General features: G+C 47.6%; 1 protein-coding gene and 1 pseudogene across 1 annotated transcript in view; one reads left to right on the top strand and one right to left on the bottom strand.

The window, feature by feature from the left end:
* The first annotated feature begins 236 nt into the window (after positions 1-236).
* LOC141164062 (translocator protein-like) lies at positions 237-15,666 on the top strand (annotated as a pseudogene).
* A 3,121-nt stretch (positions 15,667-18,787) lies between these two features.
* The window catches only part of TTLL12 (tubulin tyrosine ligase like 12), a 30,413-nt gene continuing 28,573 nt past the window's right edge, over positions 18,788-20,627 (bottom strand). Inside the window, exon 14 of the mRNA XM_073650022.1 lies at positions 18,788-19,619. Coding sequence (XP_073506123.1) covers positions 19,468-19,619 — 152 coding nt within the window. The 3' untranslated portion in view covers positions 18,788-19,467. The remainder of the gene's footprint in view (positions 19,620-20,627) is intronic.

The raw sequence follows: 20,627 nt of genomic DNA, 5'->3' as shown, positions 1-20,627 counted from the left end.
CAATTAGGCTATGTTTACATTTGCATTTATAAAGTATGTTTAAAGCGTAGCCCCCGACATCCAACACATGTCCGCAGGGTTAGATTATGGCAGAATGGATAAAAGAGTGTACTTTTGTGCTCCTTCTGGTTGGTATATATCTGTATACCGCCAAAAAAACAGAAACAGCGCCACCCATGACCATGGGTTGTTGTGTCTGGTATTGTAACTCAGGTCTATTGGAGAGATGCAATACCATGCACAACCAGTGGTCAGGAGTCGTGCTGTTTATTAGACATTCTCAGAAACTAAACAGCTCGGAAAGTAATAGTTCCTAAAAAACTGTATCCCAATATGATTGTAGAATGTATATGAATAATTTTACCATTAATATGTTTGATCTCACATCAATGCAAGAGAATTCGTTCCCTGGTCCTGGCCTGGCCGATACAGCATCTGGTCCTGGTCTGCCCAATATAGCATCAGGTCCTGGTCTGCCTGCCCGATACAGCATCTGGTCCTGGTCTGCCTGCCCGATACAGCATCTGGTCCTGGTCAGCCCGATACAGCATCTGGTGCTGGTCAGCCCGATGCCGTATGTGGTCCTAGTTTGCCCGATATAGCGTCTGGTCATGGCCTGCCCGATATAGCATCTGGTCCTGGCCTGCTCGATATAGCATCTGGTCCTGGTCTGCCCGATATAGCATATGGTCCTGGTCTAGCTAGTAGAGCATATGGTCCTGGCCTGCCCGATACAGAATATGGTCCTGGTCTGACCGATATAGCATCTGGTCCTGGTCTGACCGATATAGCATCTGGTCCTTGTCAGCCTGATACAGCATCTGGTCCTGGTCTGCCCGATGCAGCATCTGGTCCTGGTGTGCCCGATATAGCATCTGGTCCTGGCCTGCTCGATATAGCATCTGGTCCTGGCCTGCCCTATACAGCATCTGGCCCTGGTCTGCCCGATATTGTTAGAATCCTCCTGTTAGTTTTTTCTATTTTGTTGGTCACATGACTTTTTGCCTATATAATCCAGCTCCGCCCTCCTGGCCTTGCTGGACTTCAGTGTTACATTTACTCTTAAGCTAGCCAGGTGCTTTGTACCTTTCTCTGTAGTTTGCTTGGTCTTTGACCACTTGTACTTCTGTTTGTTTGTTTTTCTTTGCTCCGCTACAATTTCTGCTAGGAGGTGTCCAACTATATCCCAGTCCTTAGTTCTTGTAGGGACCCCTCCCTTATATCTATAGGTCTGCGTTCAGACTAGCCAAGGACGAAGGCGGGTCTGTTCACAAGGAACAGGTTCCCCGCTGCATCGTAGGGAATCAGCTTAGTCCTATTGTAGGGACAGTTTTCCTATCTTTCCTTAGTGTTTGTAGCAGTTCATAACAGATATAGCGTATGGTCCTGGCCTGCCCGATACAGCATATGGTACTGGTCTGCCTGATACAGCATGTGGTCCTGATCTGCCCTATATATCATCTGGTCCTGGCCTGCCCGACATAGCATCTGGTCCTGGCCTGCCCGATATAGAATCTGGTCCTGGCCTGCCCAATATAGCATATGGTCCTGGTCTAGCCAGTAGAGCATATGGTCCTAGCCTTCCCGATATAGCATCTGGTCCTGGCCTGCCCGATATAGCATCTGGTCCTGGCCTGCCCGATATAGCATCTGGTCCTGGCCTGCCCGATATAACATCTGGTCCTGGCCTGCCTGGTATAGCATCTGGCTCTGTGCTGCCCGATATGGCGGCATCATGAGGTCTGCAGAGGTGTATAGCCCAGGTAATAACAAGAGCCCCCAAACACAGCGAGGACCCCCATTTTTCTGTTGTGTGCCAGGGTGTGGAACACGAGTACCTCGCCCACGGGTACAGTGGATGGGGACCACAAAGGGAGACATTATTAGTAGACGGAGGCCACAATGGGGGTCATTATTAGTAGATGGAGGCCACAAAGGAAGACATTATTAGTGTATGGGGGCCACAAAGGGAGACATTATTAGCGTATGGGGACCACAAAGGGAGATATTATTAGTGCTTGGGGCCATACAAGGAGACATTATTAATGGATGGGGGCCACAAAGGGAGACATTATTAATAGATGGGGGCCACAATGTCACAATAGGGGAAATTATTAGTGGATGGAGGCCACAATGGGGGACATTATTACAAAATGGGGGCCACAATGGGGGAAATTATTAGTAGATGGAGGCAACAATGGGGGACATTATTAGTAGATGGAGGCCACAATGGGGGAAATTATTAGTGGATGGAGGCCACAATGGGGGAAATTATTAGTGGATGGAGGCCACAAAGGGGGACAATATTAGTGGATGAAGGCCACAATGGGGGACATTATTAGTGGATGGAGGCCACAATGGGGGACATTATTAGTGGATGGAGGCCACAATGGGGGACATTATTAGTGGATGGAGGCCACAATGGGGGACAATATTAGTGGATGAAGGCCACAATGGGGGACATTATTAATGGATGGAGGCCACAATGGGGGACATTATTAGTGGATGGAGGCCACAATGGGTGACATTATTAGTGGATGGAGGCCACAATTGGGGACATTATTATTAGATGGAGGCCACAATGCGAGAAGTTATTATTAGAAGGAGGCCACAATGGGGGAAATTATTAGTGGATGAAGGCCACAATGGGGGACATTATTAGTGGATGGAGGCCACAATGGGGGAAATTATTAGTGGATGGGGGCCACAATGGGGGACATTATTAGTAGATGGAGGCCACAATGGGGGACATTATTAGTGTATGGGGGCCACAATGGGGACATTATTAGCGTATGGGGGCCACAATGGGGACATTATTAGCGTATGGGGGCCACAATGGGGGACATTATTAGTGGATGGGGGCCACAATGGAGGAAATTTCTACAGTGAGAGGGGCACAAATAGGGACATCACTAGTGCAATATATTTTATTTTTGTGGGAATATAACTAATAATACCGACATATAGTGCAGGGACCATATAACAGTCAGACACCCGCTCTGCACAGACGCTGTATACTGCAGTCCATACAGGAGAGCAGAGCGCTGATGATTGGTCACTCCGATCTGGTTATGCAAGTGCTGAGCAAGAAGTTATATGAGTTCTACTGTGCCATCTGGTGGCCACAAAATGTAAAACATAGGGATGTACATTCCATAATCAAGTCAATTAAGGAATTGTTATTCATGCCATTTCCTATACAAACTCATGTTCACAAGTCTGTTCCTTTCTATAGTTCATGAACTGATGTTTGGGTTTTTTTCAGCATGGTTTCCACCCATGACGCCCTCCTGGCTTCCAGCTGTTGGCTTCACCACCCTTCCATCAGTAGGGAGCGCCATTGGCCAGATTGGAACAGACGAGCAAATAAAAACCTGGTTTGTGACACTGCCGAAACCAAGATGGGTCCCTCCAAACTGGGTGTTTACACCAATATGGACGACTTTACATACATCAATGGGGTGAGTGCATTGTGAAACTGGAGTGGAATCCAAAGCTAAAGGAAGAAAGACTTAAAGGGACACTCCAGATAGTTATGTCTAGTGCACAGGATCCTGTGTTATCTACGTATATAGAGGTGTTATCAGTCATTGTACAGGAGGGGGAGGAGGTGAGCTGTGACATCACATATTGTGAATGGTGGATCCTGTGTTATCTACTGTATATAGAGGTGTTATCAGTCATTGTACAGGAGGAGGAGGAGGTAAGCTGTGATATCACCTATTGTGAATGGTGGATCCTGTGTTATCTACTGTATATAGAGGTGTTATCAGTCATTGTACAGGAGGAGGCGAGCTGTGACATCACCTATTGTGAATGGTAGATCCTGTGTTATCTACTGTATATAGAGGTGTTATCAGTCATTGTACAGGAGGGGGAGGAGGCAAGCTGTGACATCACCTATTGTGAATGGTGGATCCTGTGTTATCTACTGTATATAGAGGTGTTATCAGTCATTGTACAGGAGGAGGAGGTGAGCTGTGATATCACCTATTGTGAATGGTGGATCCTGTGTTATCTGCTGTATATAGAGGTGTTATCAGTCATTGTACAGGAGGAGGTGAGCTGTGATATCACCTATTGTGAATGGTGGATCCTGTGTTATCTACTGTATATAGAGGTGTTATCAGTCATTGTGCAGGAGGAGGAGGTGAGCTGTGATATCACCTATTGTGAATGGTAGATCCTGTGTTATCTACTGTATATAGAGGTGTTTTCATGGTTTTAAAATGTTATTGATAAATATATCAAGTTTATGGAAAGACTCAATAACTTTGACCCTTACTTCTCCAGACTTCTGCCTTTCGCCCCCGGCAGCTGGATATCAGCTTCTGGGTAAATCCCATTCTTGTCTCATCAGTGCTTGGAGTTTATCACAATTTCTGTGTTTTTGTTTGTCGCATTTTTAGAATTGACCACAGGTTCTCAATGGGACTGAGATCTGTAGCGTTTTCCAGCCATGGACCCAAATTCTCAATGTTTTTCCTTGTGACATGGCCTCCATCGTGCTGTAAAAAGCATTGTCATAACCAAATTGCTCCTAGAACGTTGGGAGATGTTGCTTTTGGAGGAGGATTAGATTTCATTCTTTATTCAGGGTGATGTTCTTAGGCAAAATTATGAGTGAGACCCCTCCATGGATGAGAAGCCCCCACACGAGTGGTCTCAGGAGGCTTTACTGTTGGCAGACACAGGACTCATGGTAGCGCTCACCACATCTTCTCCGGACAATCATTTATTCCCGATGTCCCAAACAGTCTGAAGGGGTCTTCATCAGAGAAAGTAACCTTACCTTTGTTCTCTGCAGTCCAATCCCTGTAGCTCCTGCAGAACATCAGTCCACCCTTAAAGTTTTTCTTGCAGAGCAGTGACTTCTTTGCTGCCCTTCTTGACACCACTCTAAAAGCCTTCGCCTCGCTGTGTGTCCAGATGCATGTCCATCGGCCTACTGCCATTCCTGAGCAAGCTCTGCACTGGTGGTGACACTACCAAGTAGCTAAAACCTCATTAGGAGATGGTCCTGGCACTTAGCAGACTTTTTGGGGTATTCCAAAGCTTTCTTCATAGCAATTCAACCTCTGTCTTAGAAGTGTTTGATGATACAATAAATAGCTGATTTAGGAGCAATCTTACAAGCAGCAATGTCCTTGCCTGTAAACTTCTTTTGATGCAAAGCAATGTCCTTGCCTGTAAAGCTCTTGATGCAAAGCAATGTCATTGCCTGTAAAGCTCTTGATGCAACGCAATGTCCTTGCCTGTAAAGCTCTTGATGCAAAGCAATGTCATTGCCTGTAAAGCTCCTGATGCAAAGCAATGTCCTTGCCTGTAAAGCTCTTGATGCAAAGCAATGTCCTTGCCTATAAAACTCTTTTCATCTGTTTCCACGTTGGCAACCATGCTTAGCAGATGAAAACAATGATTTCAAGCATCAGCCCCCTTTTACAGCAACCAGTCAGCTCTAATAATTCAATCACCATGACAGAGTGATATCAGCTGCCTTGTCCTTGTTAACACTTTCTACTGTACTAATGAGAATATCACTGAAATGGTATAAGCAGGTCATTTTGTGGCAGATTAAGTTAATTTTCATGGCAAGTAAACATAATAAATAGAAAAAGGTGATAAACCCCTTTAAGACCAACGATACAAATCAGATAATATAATTTTTTGTCCGGAATATTCTTCTAAGAATGAAGGCTTTTCATAACTTTTTACTTTTAATATTCTGTTTGCGTTGATTACTTTTTATCTTTTTCAGATACGGATCTTATTTGATTTGGAAATAGTCGGGAGGATTTACTAAAGACGCTGTGGTGCCTGTAGGGGTATATGCCACGTACCTAGCCTTGAACTGGTCATGGAGTCAAGTATTTTTTCGTGCCCAAAAATGAAACTGGTAATTCTCAAAATTATTTTCTGAAATTCAGAGCACAGTTGGCGTCTGATCACTAGGACAGACCCTTTAATTAAGAACAGGAGTTACACGACTCAACGATTACATGGTGCCTCTTGGCAAAATTTATGTAAATGATCAGTCACTAAAAAATCCTTGTAGAGTAAAATATTAAATGGAAGATTGGGAGGAGGGAGATGCAGCTGCAGCAGAGCATCATTTGGAGAACACAGCACAACACGCACACCGATCAGTCATAATATTATAGCCACTGGCCAATAAAGTGCATAACTCAGATTATCCCATGATGTGGCCCTTATCAAGGAGTGGGATATATTAGAAAGCAAGATGACGGTCAGTTGTTGGATGCATGGAAAATATTAGAAAGCAAGAGGATGGTCAGTTGTTGGATGCATGGAAAATGGGCAAGAGTAAGGACGTGCGCGAGAAAGGTCAAATTGTGATGGCTGGACGACTGGATCAGAGCATCTCCAAATTGTCAGGCCTAGTGGGGTGTCCCAGTATACAGCATGTTCTTTGGGGTACTCCCGGTATACAGTGGATCTTGTGGAGTGTTCACGGTATACAGCGAGGCTCCTGGGGAGTCAGGACGCACAAAGCATCGAAGGTATGATGGAAAAGTCAGGCTATGCTCAGCATCGCAGCTATGATAGAAAGGAGTCAGGACATGCAGAGCATCGCAGCTATGATAGAAAGGAGTCAGGACATACATACAACCCCTGGCTCGGAGGATGTTCATTCAGTTGTTTAATGTTGTTGAAAAAAAGCAGATCACAGACATGGCACAAAGCTAAAGTCATTTCAAATGGCAACTTTAGGGCTTTAAGAAACACTAAAAGAAATCAAGATTAAAAATGTGGTACTCAGTAAGGGTAATTTTTTTCAGACCAGGCAGAGGGAAAACATTATGAAATCACTCAATTCTAAGGAAAAAATTATGGAATCACCCTGTAAATTTTCATTTCCAAAACTAACACCTGCATCATATTAGATCTGCTCGTTAGTCTGCATCTAAAAAGGAGTGGTCACACCTTGGAGAGCTGTTGCACCAAGTGGACTGACATGAATCATGGCTCCAACAGGAGAGATGTCAATTGAAACAAAGGAGAGGATTATCAAACTCTTAAAAGTAGGTAAATCATCAAGCAATGTTGCAAAAGTTGTTGGTTGTTCACAGTAGCTGTGTCTAAAATCTGGACCAAATACAAACAACATGGGAAGGTTGTTAAAGGCAAACATACTGGTAGACCAAGGAAGACATCAAAGCGTCAAGACCGGAAACTTAAAGCAATATGTCTCCAAAACAGGAAATGCACAACAAAACAAATGAACGAATGGGAGGAAACTGGAGTCAATGTCTGTGACCGAACTGTAAGATACTGCCTAAAGGAAATGGGATTTACATACAGAAAAGCTAAACATAAGCCATCATTAACACCTAAACAGAAAAAAACAAGGTTACAATGGGCTAAGGAAAAGCAATCGTGGACTGTGGATGACTGGATGAAAGTCATATTCAGTGATGAATCGTGAATCTGCATTGGGCAAGGTGATGATGCTGGAACTTTTGTTTGGTGCCGTTCCAATGAGATTTATAAAGATGACTGCATGACGAGAACATGCAAATTTCCACAGTCATTGATGATATGGGGCTGCATGTCAGGTAAAGGCACTGGGGAGATGGCTGTCATTACATCTTCAATAAATGCCCAAGTTTACATTGATATTTTGGACAGTTTTCTCATCCCATCAATTGAAAGGATGTTTGGGGATGATGACATCATTTTTCAAGATATTAATGCATCCTGTCATAGAGCAAAAACTGTGAAAACATTCCATGAAAGAAGACACGTAAGGTCAATGTCATGGCCTGCAAATAGTCCGGATCTCAATCCAATTGAAAATCTTTGATGGAAGTTGAAGAAAATGGTCCATGACAAGGCTCCAACCTGCAAAGCTGATCTGGCAACAGCAATCAGAGAAAGTTGGAGCCAGATTGATGAAGAGTACTGTTTGTCACTCATTAAGTCCATGCCTTAGAGACTGCAAGCTGTTATTAAAGCCAGAGGTGGTGCAACAAAATACTACTGTTGTATTGGAGTGTTCTTTTGTGTGTTTGTTTTTCATGATTCCATAATTTTTTCCTCAGAATTGAGTGATTCCATAATTTTTTCCCTCTGCTTGGTCTTAAAAAAAATTACCCTTACTGAGTACCACATTTTTAATCTTGATTTCTTTTAGTGTTTCTTAAAGCCCTAAAGTTGCCATTTGAAATGACCTTAGTTTTGTGCCATGTCTGTGATCTGCTTTTTTCAACAACATTAAACAACTGAATGAACATCCTCCGAGCACAGTGATTCCATAATTTTTGCCAGGGGTTGTAGCTGCGATACTATAATATAAAGGAGTCAGGACATACATAGCATCGCAGCTATGATAGAAAGGAATCGGGTTATGCAGAGCATCACTGCTATGACAGAAAGGAGTCAGGACACACAGAGCATCGCAGCTATAATAGAAAGGAGACAGCACATGCAGAGCATCACAGCTATGATAGAAAGGAGACAGCACATGTGTAGCGCCGGCGTCCCTGCCCTCTGCTAGGCAGGGACGCTGTTCCCCTCACCCCTCTGCTCCGAGCCCGGCGTCCTCCTCCCGCTCTGCTGGCAGCGCGCGCTCCTTCCCGGCCACTGTGCTTAGGGCGCGCGCGCGCTCCCTCCCTCTTAAAGGGGCCGCGCGCGCCGTCCTAAGGAGTCCCCGGCCAATGGCCGGAGGACTTCACCATATATAAGGCACCTCCTCCAAAATGGAGGTGCCCGAGCAATGTTGTTGCACTGTTCACTACTCTGCTTCAGCCCTCAGGTCCCATTGCCAGTTACCTGCCAGAAACCTGCCAGTTTGCTGTCTGTTTCCTGCCTGACATTCCTCCTGCCTGCTTGCTAGCCTGAGGTCCGACGGTCTGCCTTCCTACTCCTGTCAGTCTGTCTATGGACCAGCTTGCCCGCTCACCTGGGAGCGCACTTCTGCTACCTGCCTGCTAGCCTACCTGGAGGCTCCGCCGTCACGTGCTGTGACCACCTGCCATTCCAGAGACTCCTGCCCGCTCACCTGGGTGCGCTCATCTGCTGCCTGTCTGTTGGCCTACCTGGAGGCTCCGCCGTCACGTGCTGTGACCACCTGCCATTCCAGAGACTCCTGCCCGCTCACCTGGGAGCACTCATCTGCTGCCTGTCTGTTGGCCTACCTGGAGGCTCCGCCGTCACATGCTGTGACCACCCGTTTATCCAGAGACTCTCGCTTGCTCACCTGGGAGCACACATCTACCATCTGCCTGCTAGCCTACCTGGAGGCTCAGCCATCACAGGTCGTACCTACCCTTTACCCAGAGACTGCCCCGGTCACTTGCCGTGACCTCCTGCCCGTTCATCCAGAGACTGCCCCGGTCACTTGCTGTGACCTCCTACCCATTTACCCAGAGACTGTCCCGGTCACTTGCCGTGACCACCTGCCCGTTTACCCAGAGACTGTCCCGGTCACCTGCTGTGACTACCTGCCCGTCTTCCCTGGTCACCACCCGCTTCCTTACAAGGACCGCCCCCTTGTATAGTAGCTCAGAGGTTCCGCCTCCCAGACCCGTTACAGTTTGCTCGGGCCATGGAACCCGGTGGTACCCAAGCTCCCTCGCTCTCGGACCTATGTCATGAACTGTCCCGTCAGAGGTCCCAACAGGAGTCCATCCTGGGTCACCTGCGGAATGTCAACTCACGCCTGGACACTCTGACTGCTCCATCAGCAACCACCGCTAGAGTCATGACTCGCAACCCGGCTGCCCACCAATACCATGGTATCCTGCTCCGGACCCCGGCTTTCTGCACCTCCTCGCTTCGGAGGCGACTCCGCTAAGGCTCGGGGCTTCATAAACCAGTGCACCCTGCACTTTGAACTCCTGTCCCACCAGTTTAATTCCGACCGGGTCAAAGTAGCCTTCATCATGTCCCATCTCACGGGGGAGGCACTGGCTTGGCTGAATCCTCTATGGGAGAGAGGAGACCCCCTGGTGTCCGACTTGCCTGCCTTTCTCACGGCTTTCCGGAAAGTCTTCGACGAACCTGGACGGAAGACCTCATCCACATCGTCTCTGCTACGCCTCCGTCAGGGAAGTCTCACCGTGGGCCAATATGCCATACGGTTCCGTACCCTTGCCTCGCAGCTGGCCTGGGATAACGACGCTCTGGTATCTGTCTTCTGGGAGGGTCTGTCCGGCCGTATTAAAGATGAACTCGCCGGTCGGGACATTCCTACCACTCTCGATGATTTAATAACTCTTGCCACCCGGATTGACCTACGGTTCCAGGAGCGTGCCAAAGAGGTCACCCATGAGAGGAGGTTTCCACGTCTAGCTCCTTCCTTCCAGAAACCCGTCACTCCCTCCGTTTCTCCCCAGGTACACCTTCCTGAGCCTATGCAGGTCGACCAGACCAAGATGGTCAAAACCCGTCAGGACTTACGCCGTGCCGAGGGGAGCTGCTTCTACTGTGACAGTAAGGAGCACCGGATCCGTACCTGCCCGGAGAGGTCGGGAAACGCCTGTGTCTAGGTTCGCTCAGAGAGGTCGACCTAGACAAGAATAAATCCTCTCCATCTCTGCTGCTGTCAGTCTCAATCGTCTGCGGGGAGAACCGTTATTGCGAACTAGCCCAACTTGACTCTGGAGCAGCCGGGAATCTTATTTCACAGTCCCTGGTAGAGAAATACCGCATCCCCACCAAACCTCTGGCTGTACCCTTGTCTGTTGCTGCCGTGGATGGGGGCCTCTTACCACGTCCCATCCAACTCATCACCGAATCCATAACTCTGCAGGTGGGAATGCTGCATTCTGAGAGCATCTCTTTTCATGTTCTGCCTGGACTCTCTCACGCCCTCTTACTAGGTCTACCTTGGCTCCAGAGACATGCACCCGTGCTTGACTGGCAGACCGGAGAAGTCCTTCGCTGGGGACAGGACTGTCATAAGACTTGTTTGGTTCCTGTTCATCCCGCCCGTCCTTCTCCTACCTCAACTAATCTATCTGGACTTTCGATTCCCTATTGGTCATTTGCTGATGTCTTTAATAAAAAGGAGGCGGAGACATTACCCCCTCATAGACCATACGACTGTCCTATCGACCTGTTACCCGGTACTACGCCTCCCCGTGGGCGTATTTACCCATTGTCCGCTGCTGAGACCCGGTCGATGTCCGAATATATTGAGGAGAATTTGGCCAGGGGATTCATCCGGAAATCTACCTCCCCGGCAGGAGCAGGCTTCTTTTTCGTAAAAAAGAAGGACGGCTCTCTCCGTCCCTGTATAGACTATAGAGGCCTTAACCAGATCACGGTGAAGAATAAGTACCCCCTTCCGCTCATTCCAGAATTATTTGATCGTCTGAGGGGGGCTAGAATCTTCACCAAACTGGACCTCCGTGGGGCGTACAACCTGGTCCGTATCCGTCAAGGGGATGAATGGAAGACTGCATTCAATACCCGGGACGGCCACTATGAATATCTGGTAATGCCCTTTAGTCTCTGTAACGCTCCTGCCGTCTTTCAAGAGTTGGTCAATGACATCTTCCGGGACCTTCTCTACTCCTGCGTAGTGGTGTACCTGGACGACATCTTGGTCTTCTCTCTGGATCTCCAGACTCACCGGAGGGATGTTCGTCAGGTCCTGCTCAGGCTCAGGCAGAATCACCTCTTCGCTAAATATGAGAAGGGCCTCTTTGAGCAGACCTCGCTTCCGTTTTTGGGCTACATTATTTCTCAGACCGGCCTACGAATGGATCCAGAGAAACTGTCTGCCATCGAGAAATGGCCCCGACCGGAGGGGTTGAAGGCCATTCAGCGGTTCCTGGGCTTCGCCAACTACTACCGCCTCTTCATACCGCACTTCTCTTCCCGGACTGCCCCAATTTCCGCGCTCACCCGTAAGGGCACTAATCCCAGAGAGTGGCCGCCCGAAGCAGAGGAGGCCTTTCTTTCCTTAAAACAGGCCTTCTCTTCCGCCCCGGTGGTGCATCGCCCAGATGGCAACAAGCAGTTCTTCCTGGAGGTTGACGCCTCCTCCTCTGGAGCCGGAGCGGTACTTACCCAAAAATCATCTTCCGGGAGAATGGTAACTTGTGGCTTCTTCTCCAAACTCTTCTCCTCTTCTGAGCGCAACTATTCCATAGGAGATCGAGAGTTATTGGCCATCAAGCTGGCATTGGAGGAGTGGCATTACCTGCTCGAAGGGGCTCTTCACCCGGTAATAATTTACACTGACCACAAGAACTTGGCTTACCTCCAGCATGCCCAGAGACTTAACCCGCGCCAAGCTCGGTGGTCCTTGTTTTTTGCTCGCTTTGATTTTATTCTTCATTTTCGCCCGGCTGACAAAAACATCAAGGCGGACGCCTTGTCCCGATCCTTTCTGGTGTCTGATCTCGAGGAGGAACCGAAACACATCATCGATCCCGCCAGAGTAATGCAGGTGGCTCCCGTGAGTCTAAATCGTCTCCCTCCCGGTAAGACGTTCGTATCAGTACCTGATCGGGAGAAGATCCTACACTGGGGTCACTCGTCTAAACTAGCTGGCCACGCCGGTCAGAAAAAGACCCTCCAGCTTATTACCCGGCACTACTGGTGGCCTACCCTGCACAAGGACGTAATAGACTTTGTTTCTGCCTGTGTGTCCTGCGCCCCCAACAAGGTTCCGAGACATCTGCCAGCCGGTCGCCTCCTTCCGCTCCCAGTACCTGCTGCCCCCTGGCAGCATATAGCAATGGACTTTATAACTGATCTCCCCGTCTCTGCCGGTTGTACGGTCATTTGGATGGTCGCTGACCGCTTTTCCAAGATGGCTCATTTCGTTCCCCTGCCAGGCCTCCCGTCTGCACCCGAGCTGGCTAAAGACTTTATCCGCCACATCTTCCGTCTTCATGGACTGCCCCTCCACATAGTGTCGGATCGTGGGGTACAGTTCACCTCACGCTTCTGGAGAGCCACTTGTAAACTGCTAGACGTCACCCTGGACTTCTCCTCCGCTTACCACCCACAGTCTAATGGTCAAGTGGAGCGGATCAATCAGAACCTGACCAGTTACCTCCGGCACTTCGTTAATGCCCACCATTCAGACTGGGTGGATCTCCTGCCATGGGCCGAATTTTCTTACAACAATCACGAGAGCGAATCTTCCTCCAAATCCCCGTTTTTTGTTGTCTTCGGTCAGCATCCTCGGATCCCATTTCCCGTCTCCACCTCGGTGGACAATCCGGCTGCGGAATCTCTTGTTAACAAATTTTCCTCCATATGGGAGAGTACCCGGTCCGCACTCCTTCTGTCATCCGAGCGTATGAAAAGACATGCTGACAAAAAACGTCTGGATCCTCCTCAATTCCGTCCAGGGGATAAGGTCTGGCTCTTGTCCAAGTATGTCCGGCTCAAGATTCCTTCCTATAAGTTAGGGCCTCGGTTCATCGGTCCTCTGGAGGTCATCAGTCAGATCAATCCGGTGGCCTATAAATTGAAACTCCCGGCCAACTTGCGGATCCCTAACTCCTTCCATGTATCTCTCCTCAAACCTGTGGTACTTAACTCTTTTTCCAAGTCTACAGGTACACCTCCTGCTCCGGTTTCCGTTGAAAACGAATTTGAGATAGAGAACATTCTGGCCACCAAAAGGGTAAGAGGGAAGACCTTTTTTCTAGTAGATTGGAAGGGGTTTGGTCCTGAAGAGAGAACGTGGGAGCCCCGGGAGAACATCCATGCCCCTCTCATCCTAGCTAAATTTCTCTCTGGCCTAAAAAAGGGGGGGGCCTAAAGGGGGGGGGTACTGTAGCGCCGGCGTCCCTGCCCTCTGCTAGGCAGGGACGCTGTTCCCCTCACCCCTCTGCTCCGAGCCCGGCGTCCTCCTCCCGCTCTGCAGGCAGCGCGCGCTCCTTCCCGGCCACTGTGCTTAGGGCGCGCGCGCGCTCCCTCCCTCTTAAAGGGGCCGCGCACGCCGTCCTAAGGAGTCCCCGGCCAATGGTCGGAGGACTTCACCATATATAAGGCACCTCCTCCAAAATGGAGGTGCCCGAGCAATGTTGTTGCACTGTTCACTACTCTGCTTCAGCCCTCAGGTCCCGTTGCCAGTTACCTGCCAGAAACCTGCCAGTTTGCTGTCTGTTTCCTGCCTGACATTCCTCCTGCCTGCTTGCTAGCCTGAGGTCCGACGGTCTGCCTTCCTACTCCTGTCAGTCTGTCTATGGACCAGCTTGCCCGCTCACCTGGGAGCGCACTTCTGCTACCTGCCTGCTAGCCTACCTGGAGGCTCCGCCGTCACGTGCTGTGACCACCTGCCATTCCAGAGACTCCTGCCCGCTCACCTGGGAGCGCACATCTGCTACCTGCCTGCTAGTCTACCTGGAGGCTCCGCCGTCACGTGCTGTGACCACCTGCCATTCCAGAGACTCCTGCCCGCTCACTTGGGAGCGCTCATCTGCTGCCTGTCTGTTGGTCTACCTGGAGGCTCCGCCGTCACATGCTGTGACCACCCGTTTATCCAGAGACTCTCGCTTGCTCACCTGGGAGCACACATCTACCATCTGCCTGCTAGCCTACCTGGAGGCTCAGCCATCACAGGTCGTACCTACCCTTTACCCAGAGACTGCCCCGGTCACTTGCCGTGACCTCCTGCCCGTTCATCCAGAGACTGCCCCGGTCACTTGCCGTGACCTCCTGCCCGTTCACCCAGAGACTGCCCCGGTCACTTGCTGTGACCTCCTGCCCGCTTACCCAGAGACTGTCCCGGTCACTTGCCGTGACCACCTGCCCGTTTTCCCTGGTCACCACCCGCTTCCTTACAAGGACCGCCCCCTTGTATAGTAGCTCAGAGGTTCCGCCTCCCAGACCCGTTACAACATGCAGAGCATCACAACTATGATAGAAAGGAGTCAGGACATGCAGAGCATCACAGCTATGATAGAAAGGAGTCAGGACATGCAGAGCATCACAGCTATGATAGAAAGGAGTCAGGACATGCAGAGCATCACAGCTATGATAGAAAGGAGTCAGGACATGCAGAGCATCACAGCTATGATAGAAAGGAGTCAGGACATGCAGAGCATCACAGCTATGATAGAAAGGAGTCAGGACATGAAGAGCATCGCAGCTTTGATAGAAAGGAGTCAGGACATGCAGAGCATCACAGCTATGATAGAAAGGAGTCAGGACACACAGAGCATTGCAGCATGCGTTGTATCTGCAGATTGCTTAGTGCATTGTGCAGCTTTGGGTGGAGTGTATACTATAGCCGACTTATGGGGACAAACCTCAAATACTTTCATATTACTGGTTGTAATGTCGGGTCACTTTCAGTAGTTTGTGGTGCTTACATATTGTATAATTTTTATTACGGGCATTTTTCCAAAGTGTTCTGATGACCGGATCCGCAGCTGCTACGGTCGTCGTCTGGTGCCCCATTAACAGGATGGCCACCTCCTTGATGGCCCCCACTGTTCCTTGATTGGCAATAGAAACTGTCTGGAGCTACCGGTTTTGGAGGGACAACCTAGACAAGGAAAAATAGAAGGGATGTTCAGAGTTCCTCCATAACTTTACCGATAAGGGAATCTTATATTGTTTTGCATTGGATTAAAAGGGGATGTCCAGGGGTCTCCTATTGAAGTGAACGGCAGCTGAGTTGCAATGTTCCAGCTCTGCTATTGCAGTGCGCGGAGCTGTGACGTTCCAGGTCTGTACATTGTGTAGCAAACAGCCGATTGTTTGGACTCCCACCGATCCGATACTGGTGACCTGACCTAAGGATTGTCTATTAATATATAAGTCCTGACAACCCCTTTAAATACATCGCACCCAGATCTTGTACTGAAAGAGCACAGATTTTATATTTCATTTTGCACTAATTCAGTTGTATTAATAAAGAATCGCGAAGAATAAAACTTCAGTCTTGTATCGTGTACAATGCGGAAGTGAGCGGCGCTGGACAACCTCTTCAATGTCTCACGACCATGGCAAGCATAGAAGCCAGCTGGCTCTTCCTCTACCCTTAACACCTCTCTATATTAAAGCCTAAAGCCGTGAAACGCGTTTCGGAGTACTCTGATCGATGGCTGGCTCTTCTGGTCTGAACCAACAACCTTAGTGTAAAGCTCAGGTCAGGAGCCCCGGCAGTCAGCCTGGATATTCTCATCTAAGTGCTAAGTAAGCCCAGGTCTCACTTCTGGCTTTTCGCAGGAAAATCAAATGGGTCAGTCAACTACATTAAAACTGCCCAGCCCTGATCTTCCCGACAGATGAGTCTTTAGGCCCTCACACCTTACAATGTTGGAGAATAGCCCGATAGGACTGGGTTCAGCCACTTATATCATCAGGTTTATGAAAGCCTTTAAATCAGCGCAGAGGCTGCTGTAAGCACAGGGAGCAATAAGTCTATTTAGGCCCTTACACCTTACAATGTCAGAGAATAGCCCGATACAAGTTGGTTCAGCCACTTACAGTGGGTACGGAAAGTATTCAGACCCCTTTACATTTTTCACTCTTTGTTTCATTGCAGCCATTTGGTAAATTCTAAAAAAGTTCGTTTTTTTCTCATTAAAGTACACTCTGCACCCCATCTTGACTAAAAAAATCAGAAATGTTGAAATTTTTGCAAATTTATTAAAAAAGAAAAACTGAAATATCACATGGTCATAAGTATTCAGACCCTTTGCTCAGACACTCATATTTAAGTCACATGCCGTCCATTTCCTTGTGATCCTCCTTGAGATGGTTCTACTCTTTCATTGGAGTCCAGCTGTGTTTAATTAAACTGATAGGACTTGATTTGGAAAGGCACACACCTGTCTATATAAGACCTCACAGCTCACAGTGCATGTCAGACCAAATGAGAATCATGAGCTCAAAGGAACTGCCCAAGGAGCTCAGAGACAGAATTGTGGCAAGGCACAGATCTGGCCAAGGTTATAAAATATTTTCTGCATTACTCAAGGTTCCTAAGAGCACAGTGGCCTCCATAATCCTTAAATGGAAGGACCTGGCCGTCCAGCCAAACTGAGCAATCGTGGGAGAAGAGCCTCGGTGAGAGGTAAAGAAGAACTCCAAGATCACTGTGACTGAGCTCCAGAGATGCAGTAGGGAGATGGGAGAAAGTTCCACAAAGTCAACTATCACTGCAGCCGTCCACCAGTCAGGCCTTTATGGCAGAGTGGCCCAACAGAAGCCTCTCCTCAGTGCAAGACATATGAAATCCCGCATAGAGTTTGCTCAAAAACACATGAAGGACTCCCAGACTATGAGAAATAAGATTCTCTGGCCTGATGAGACGAAGATAGAACTTTTTGGTGATAATTCTATGCGGTATGTGTGGAAATCAGGCACTGCTCATCACCTGCCCAATACAATCCCAACAGTGAAACATGGTGGTGGCAGCATCATGCTATGGGGGTGTTTTTCAGCTGCAGGGACAGGGCGACTGGTTGCAATTGAAGAAAACATGAATGCAGCCAAGTACAGAGATATCCTGGATGAAAACCTCTTCCAGAGTGCTCTGGACCTCAGACTTGGCCGAAGGTTCACCTTCCAACAAGACAATGACCCCAAGCACACAGCTAAAATAACAAAGGAGTGGCTTCAGAACAACTCTGTGACCATTCATGACTGGCCCAGCCAGAGCCCTGACCTAAACCCAATTGAGCATCTCTGGAGAGACCTGAAAATGGCTGTTCACCAACGTTCACCATCCAACCTGACAGAACTGGAGAGGATCTGCAAGGAAGAATGGCAGAGGATCCCCAAATCCAGGTGTGAAAAACTTGCTGCATCATTCCCAAGAAGACTCATGGCTGTACTAGCTCAAAAGGGGGCTTCTACTCAATACTGAGCAAAGGGTCTGAATACTTATGACCATGTGATATTTCAGTTTTTGTTTTTTAATACATTTGCAAAAATTTCTACATTTCTGTTTTTTTCCGTCAAGATGGGGGCAGAGTGTACTTTAATGAGAAAAAAAAATGAACTATTTAGAATTTACCAAATGGCTGCAATGAAACAAAGAGTGAACAATTTAAAGGGGTCTGAATACTTTCCGTACCCACTGTATACTATGTTTATGAACAGGGCTGTGGAGTTGGTAAGCCAAACCTTCGACTCCGACTCCTCAATTTCCACGACTCCGACTCCCTCATACACGGCTCATGATTAAGTGATAAATTTACTGTAGGACACATTTTTCTTAGCTAAAAGTCTAGACCCTTAGATCAGGAATAGGACAGACATTTATAGGACATTTCATAACTCCCAAATTCTTATGAAAAAATATTCCCGAACTGCAAAGAACTACTGTACCCAATTTATTATATATTTTAGGAGTCGGAGTCGTTCCATTTAATACCGACTCCACAGCCCTGCTTATGAAGGCCTTTAAATCAGCGCAGAGGCTGCTGTAAGCACAGGGAGCAATAAGTCTATTTAGGCCCTCACACCTTACAATCTTAGAAAATAGTCCGATATGACTGGGTTCAGCCACTTCTAATATCATGTTTATGAAGGCATTTAAAATCAGCGCAGAGGCTGCTGTAAGCACAGGGAGAATAGGTCTATTCACCCCTTACAATGTTGGAGAATAGCCCGATAAGACTGAGTTCAGCCACTTATGTTTATGAGGGCCTTTAAATCAGCGCAGAGGCTGCTGTAAGCACAGGGAGAAATAAGTCTATTCCATAGACGTTTCTGTGAAAACTAGGTGACCATATGCCTGCCTTTACAGCACCATAACGGAAACCAAAGCTGAAATCACAGCCACTCAGCTCTTCCTACACAGAAATAACTTGACGGATGAGGAAGAAGCAACGATATGTAGTGTAAGAAACAACAAACCACCATGTGACCTTTATTTTTCTGGAATATAACAAAAGTAACAAGCACGTGTAAATCTGGAAAGAGCAGTGCGGAGTACGGTGGATTAACATTGCTTACGCCATGAGTACTCCCCTTTCGTACTCCCCGTTCTGGACATGCAACCGAGAACTCTTTGGGTTAAAGTTTGCCCGATACTAAATAACAGCTGAAAATCTGCAACGTATCAAAATGTAGAGCTAAAACAGTAGAAATGTCAGCAACGCTCTGACTATACCCGGTAAACAAAGATCTCTTATCATATAGATATATAGATATATTTTTTTTTAGCAGGGTCTCCCTTTTTTAGGTAAAGTCGAAAAAATAAACCTTAATATGAGAATAGACAAAAAGTGTCGATTTCTTCCAGAAAAACAGCGCCATTCTTGTCTATGCAGTATTCAAGAGAATGGAACTAACCTGCAATACCAGACCCGACCTCTAGACAGGAGTGGCGCTGTTTCAAGAAATAAAGCATAAGATTTAACTGATCCTGGACAACCCCTTTAAGAGCAATAATATCAGATTCCTATGGGCCATGTAGTGAGATAGATATATATATATATATATATATATATACACAGATATTATCGCTGTGGCTTCTATATGGCTATTGCTGGTTGTATCAAGTACAGGAAGGCATTAAAGGATGGCGGTCATGTGGCAATTGTCTGTTTCGTCTAGGAACAGCGTGCTGAAGACGTCATTGAAAAAAGTCGGGTGGTACTTGCAGGCTCTGGCACAATCGGGGTTAAAGTTGACTTCTAGAATTTGTGGCTGCATTACCCGTTTACCTGGATGGAGACAAAAGGTTTAGGATCGGTCTGAGCTGAAAAATTCTTAAAAAGTTTATTTTTTAGTTCATCCGCTTGATTTCAGTTTTTATAGCTATTTTCTGTTTGGCGTACACAGCTGCTATAGAGATCTATGTGTCTCCATGGTAACAGACTACAAACAGAGCAGGCGTAGTCAGGTGCTGCTCATTGCTTCCTATTCTCATTGCTGAAGGTTAGCAAGAAGAAGGGATAGAATGAAAATCCCTCGGACCGCAGAGGAGCTGCGTACACAAAACAGTATTCATAACTGTTGGCAAAGTTACCTGACCCCTTAAGAACAGAGACATTTTATGCACTTTTAATTTTTTCTTGCCCTTATTCCAATAACCTGTTTATTCCCATCATTATAGCCATGTGAGGTCTTGTTTTTTTGCGGGATGAGGCTATGTGAGGGCTCATACAGTAAATAGGGGCCTTTATGTGACCTCATACTGTGTATAGGAAGGCTATGTGGGGGTTCATACTGTATAAAGAGGGATGTGTGGGCTTATACTGTATTTAGGGGACTGTGTGGGCTCATACTGTATATAGGGGTCTGTGGGGACTCATACTGTATATAGGGGTCTGTGGGGACTCATACTGTATATAGGGGTCTGTGGGGACTCATACTGTATATAGGGGTCTGTGGGGACTCACTGTATATAGGGGTCTGTGGGGACTCACTGTATATAGGGGTCTGTGGGGACTCATACTGTATATAGGGGCTGTGTGTGGGCTCATACTGTATATAGGGGCTGTGTGTGGGCTCATACTGTATATAGGGGGCTGTGAGGGTTCATACTGTATATAGGGGGCTGTGTGAGGGCTCATACTGTATATAGGGGGCTGTGTGAGGGCTCATACTGTATATAAGGGCTGTGTGAGGGCTCATTCTGTATATAAGGGCTGTGTGAGGGCTCATACTGTATATAAGGGCTGTGTGAGGGCTCATACTGTATATAGAGGTCTGTGGGGGCTCATACTGTA

This window comes from Phyllobates terribilis, unplaced genomic scaffold (assembly GCF_046119375.1).
Source record: "Phyllobates terribilis strain yellow unplaced genomic scaffold, ASM4611937v1 Scaffold_10__3_contigs__length_209671492, whole genome shotgun sequence".
NCBI lineage: Eukaryota > Metazoa > Chordata > Amphibia > Anura > Dendrobatidae > Phyllobates > Phyllobates terribilis.
Note: the sequence above shows the minus strand (reverse complement) of the source record. Positions and strands in the feature narration are given on the sequence as shown.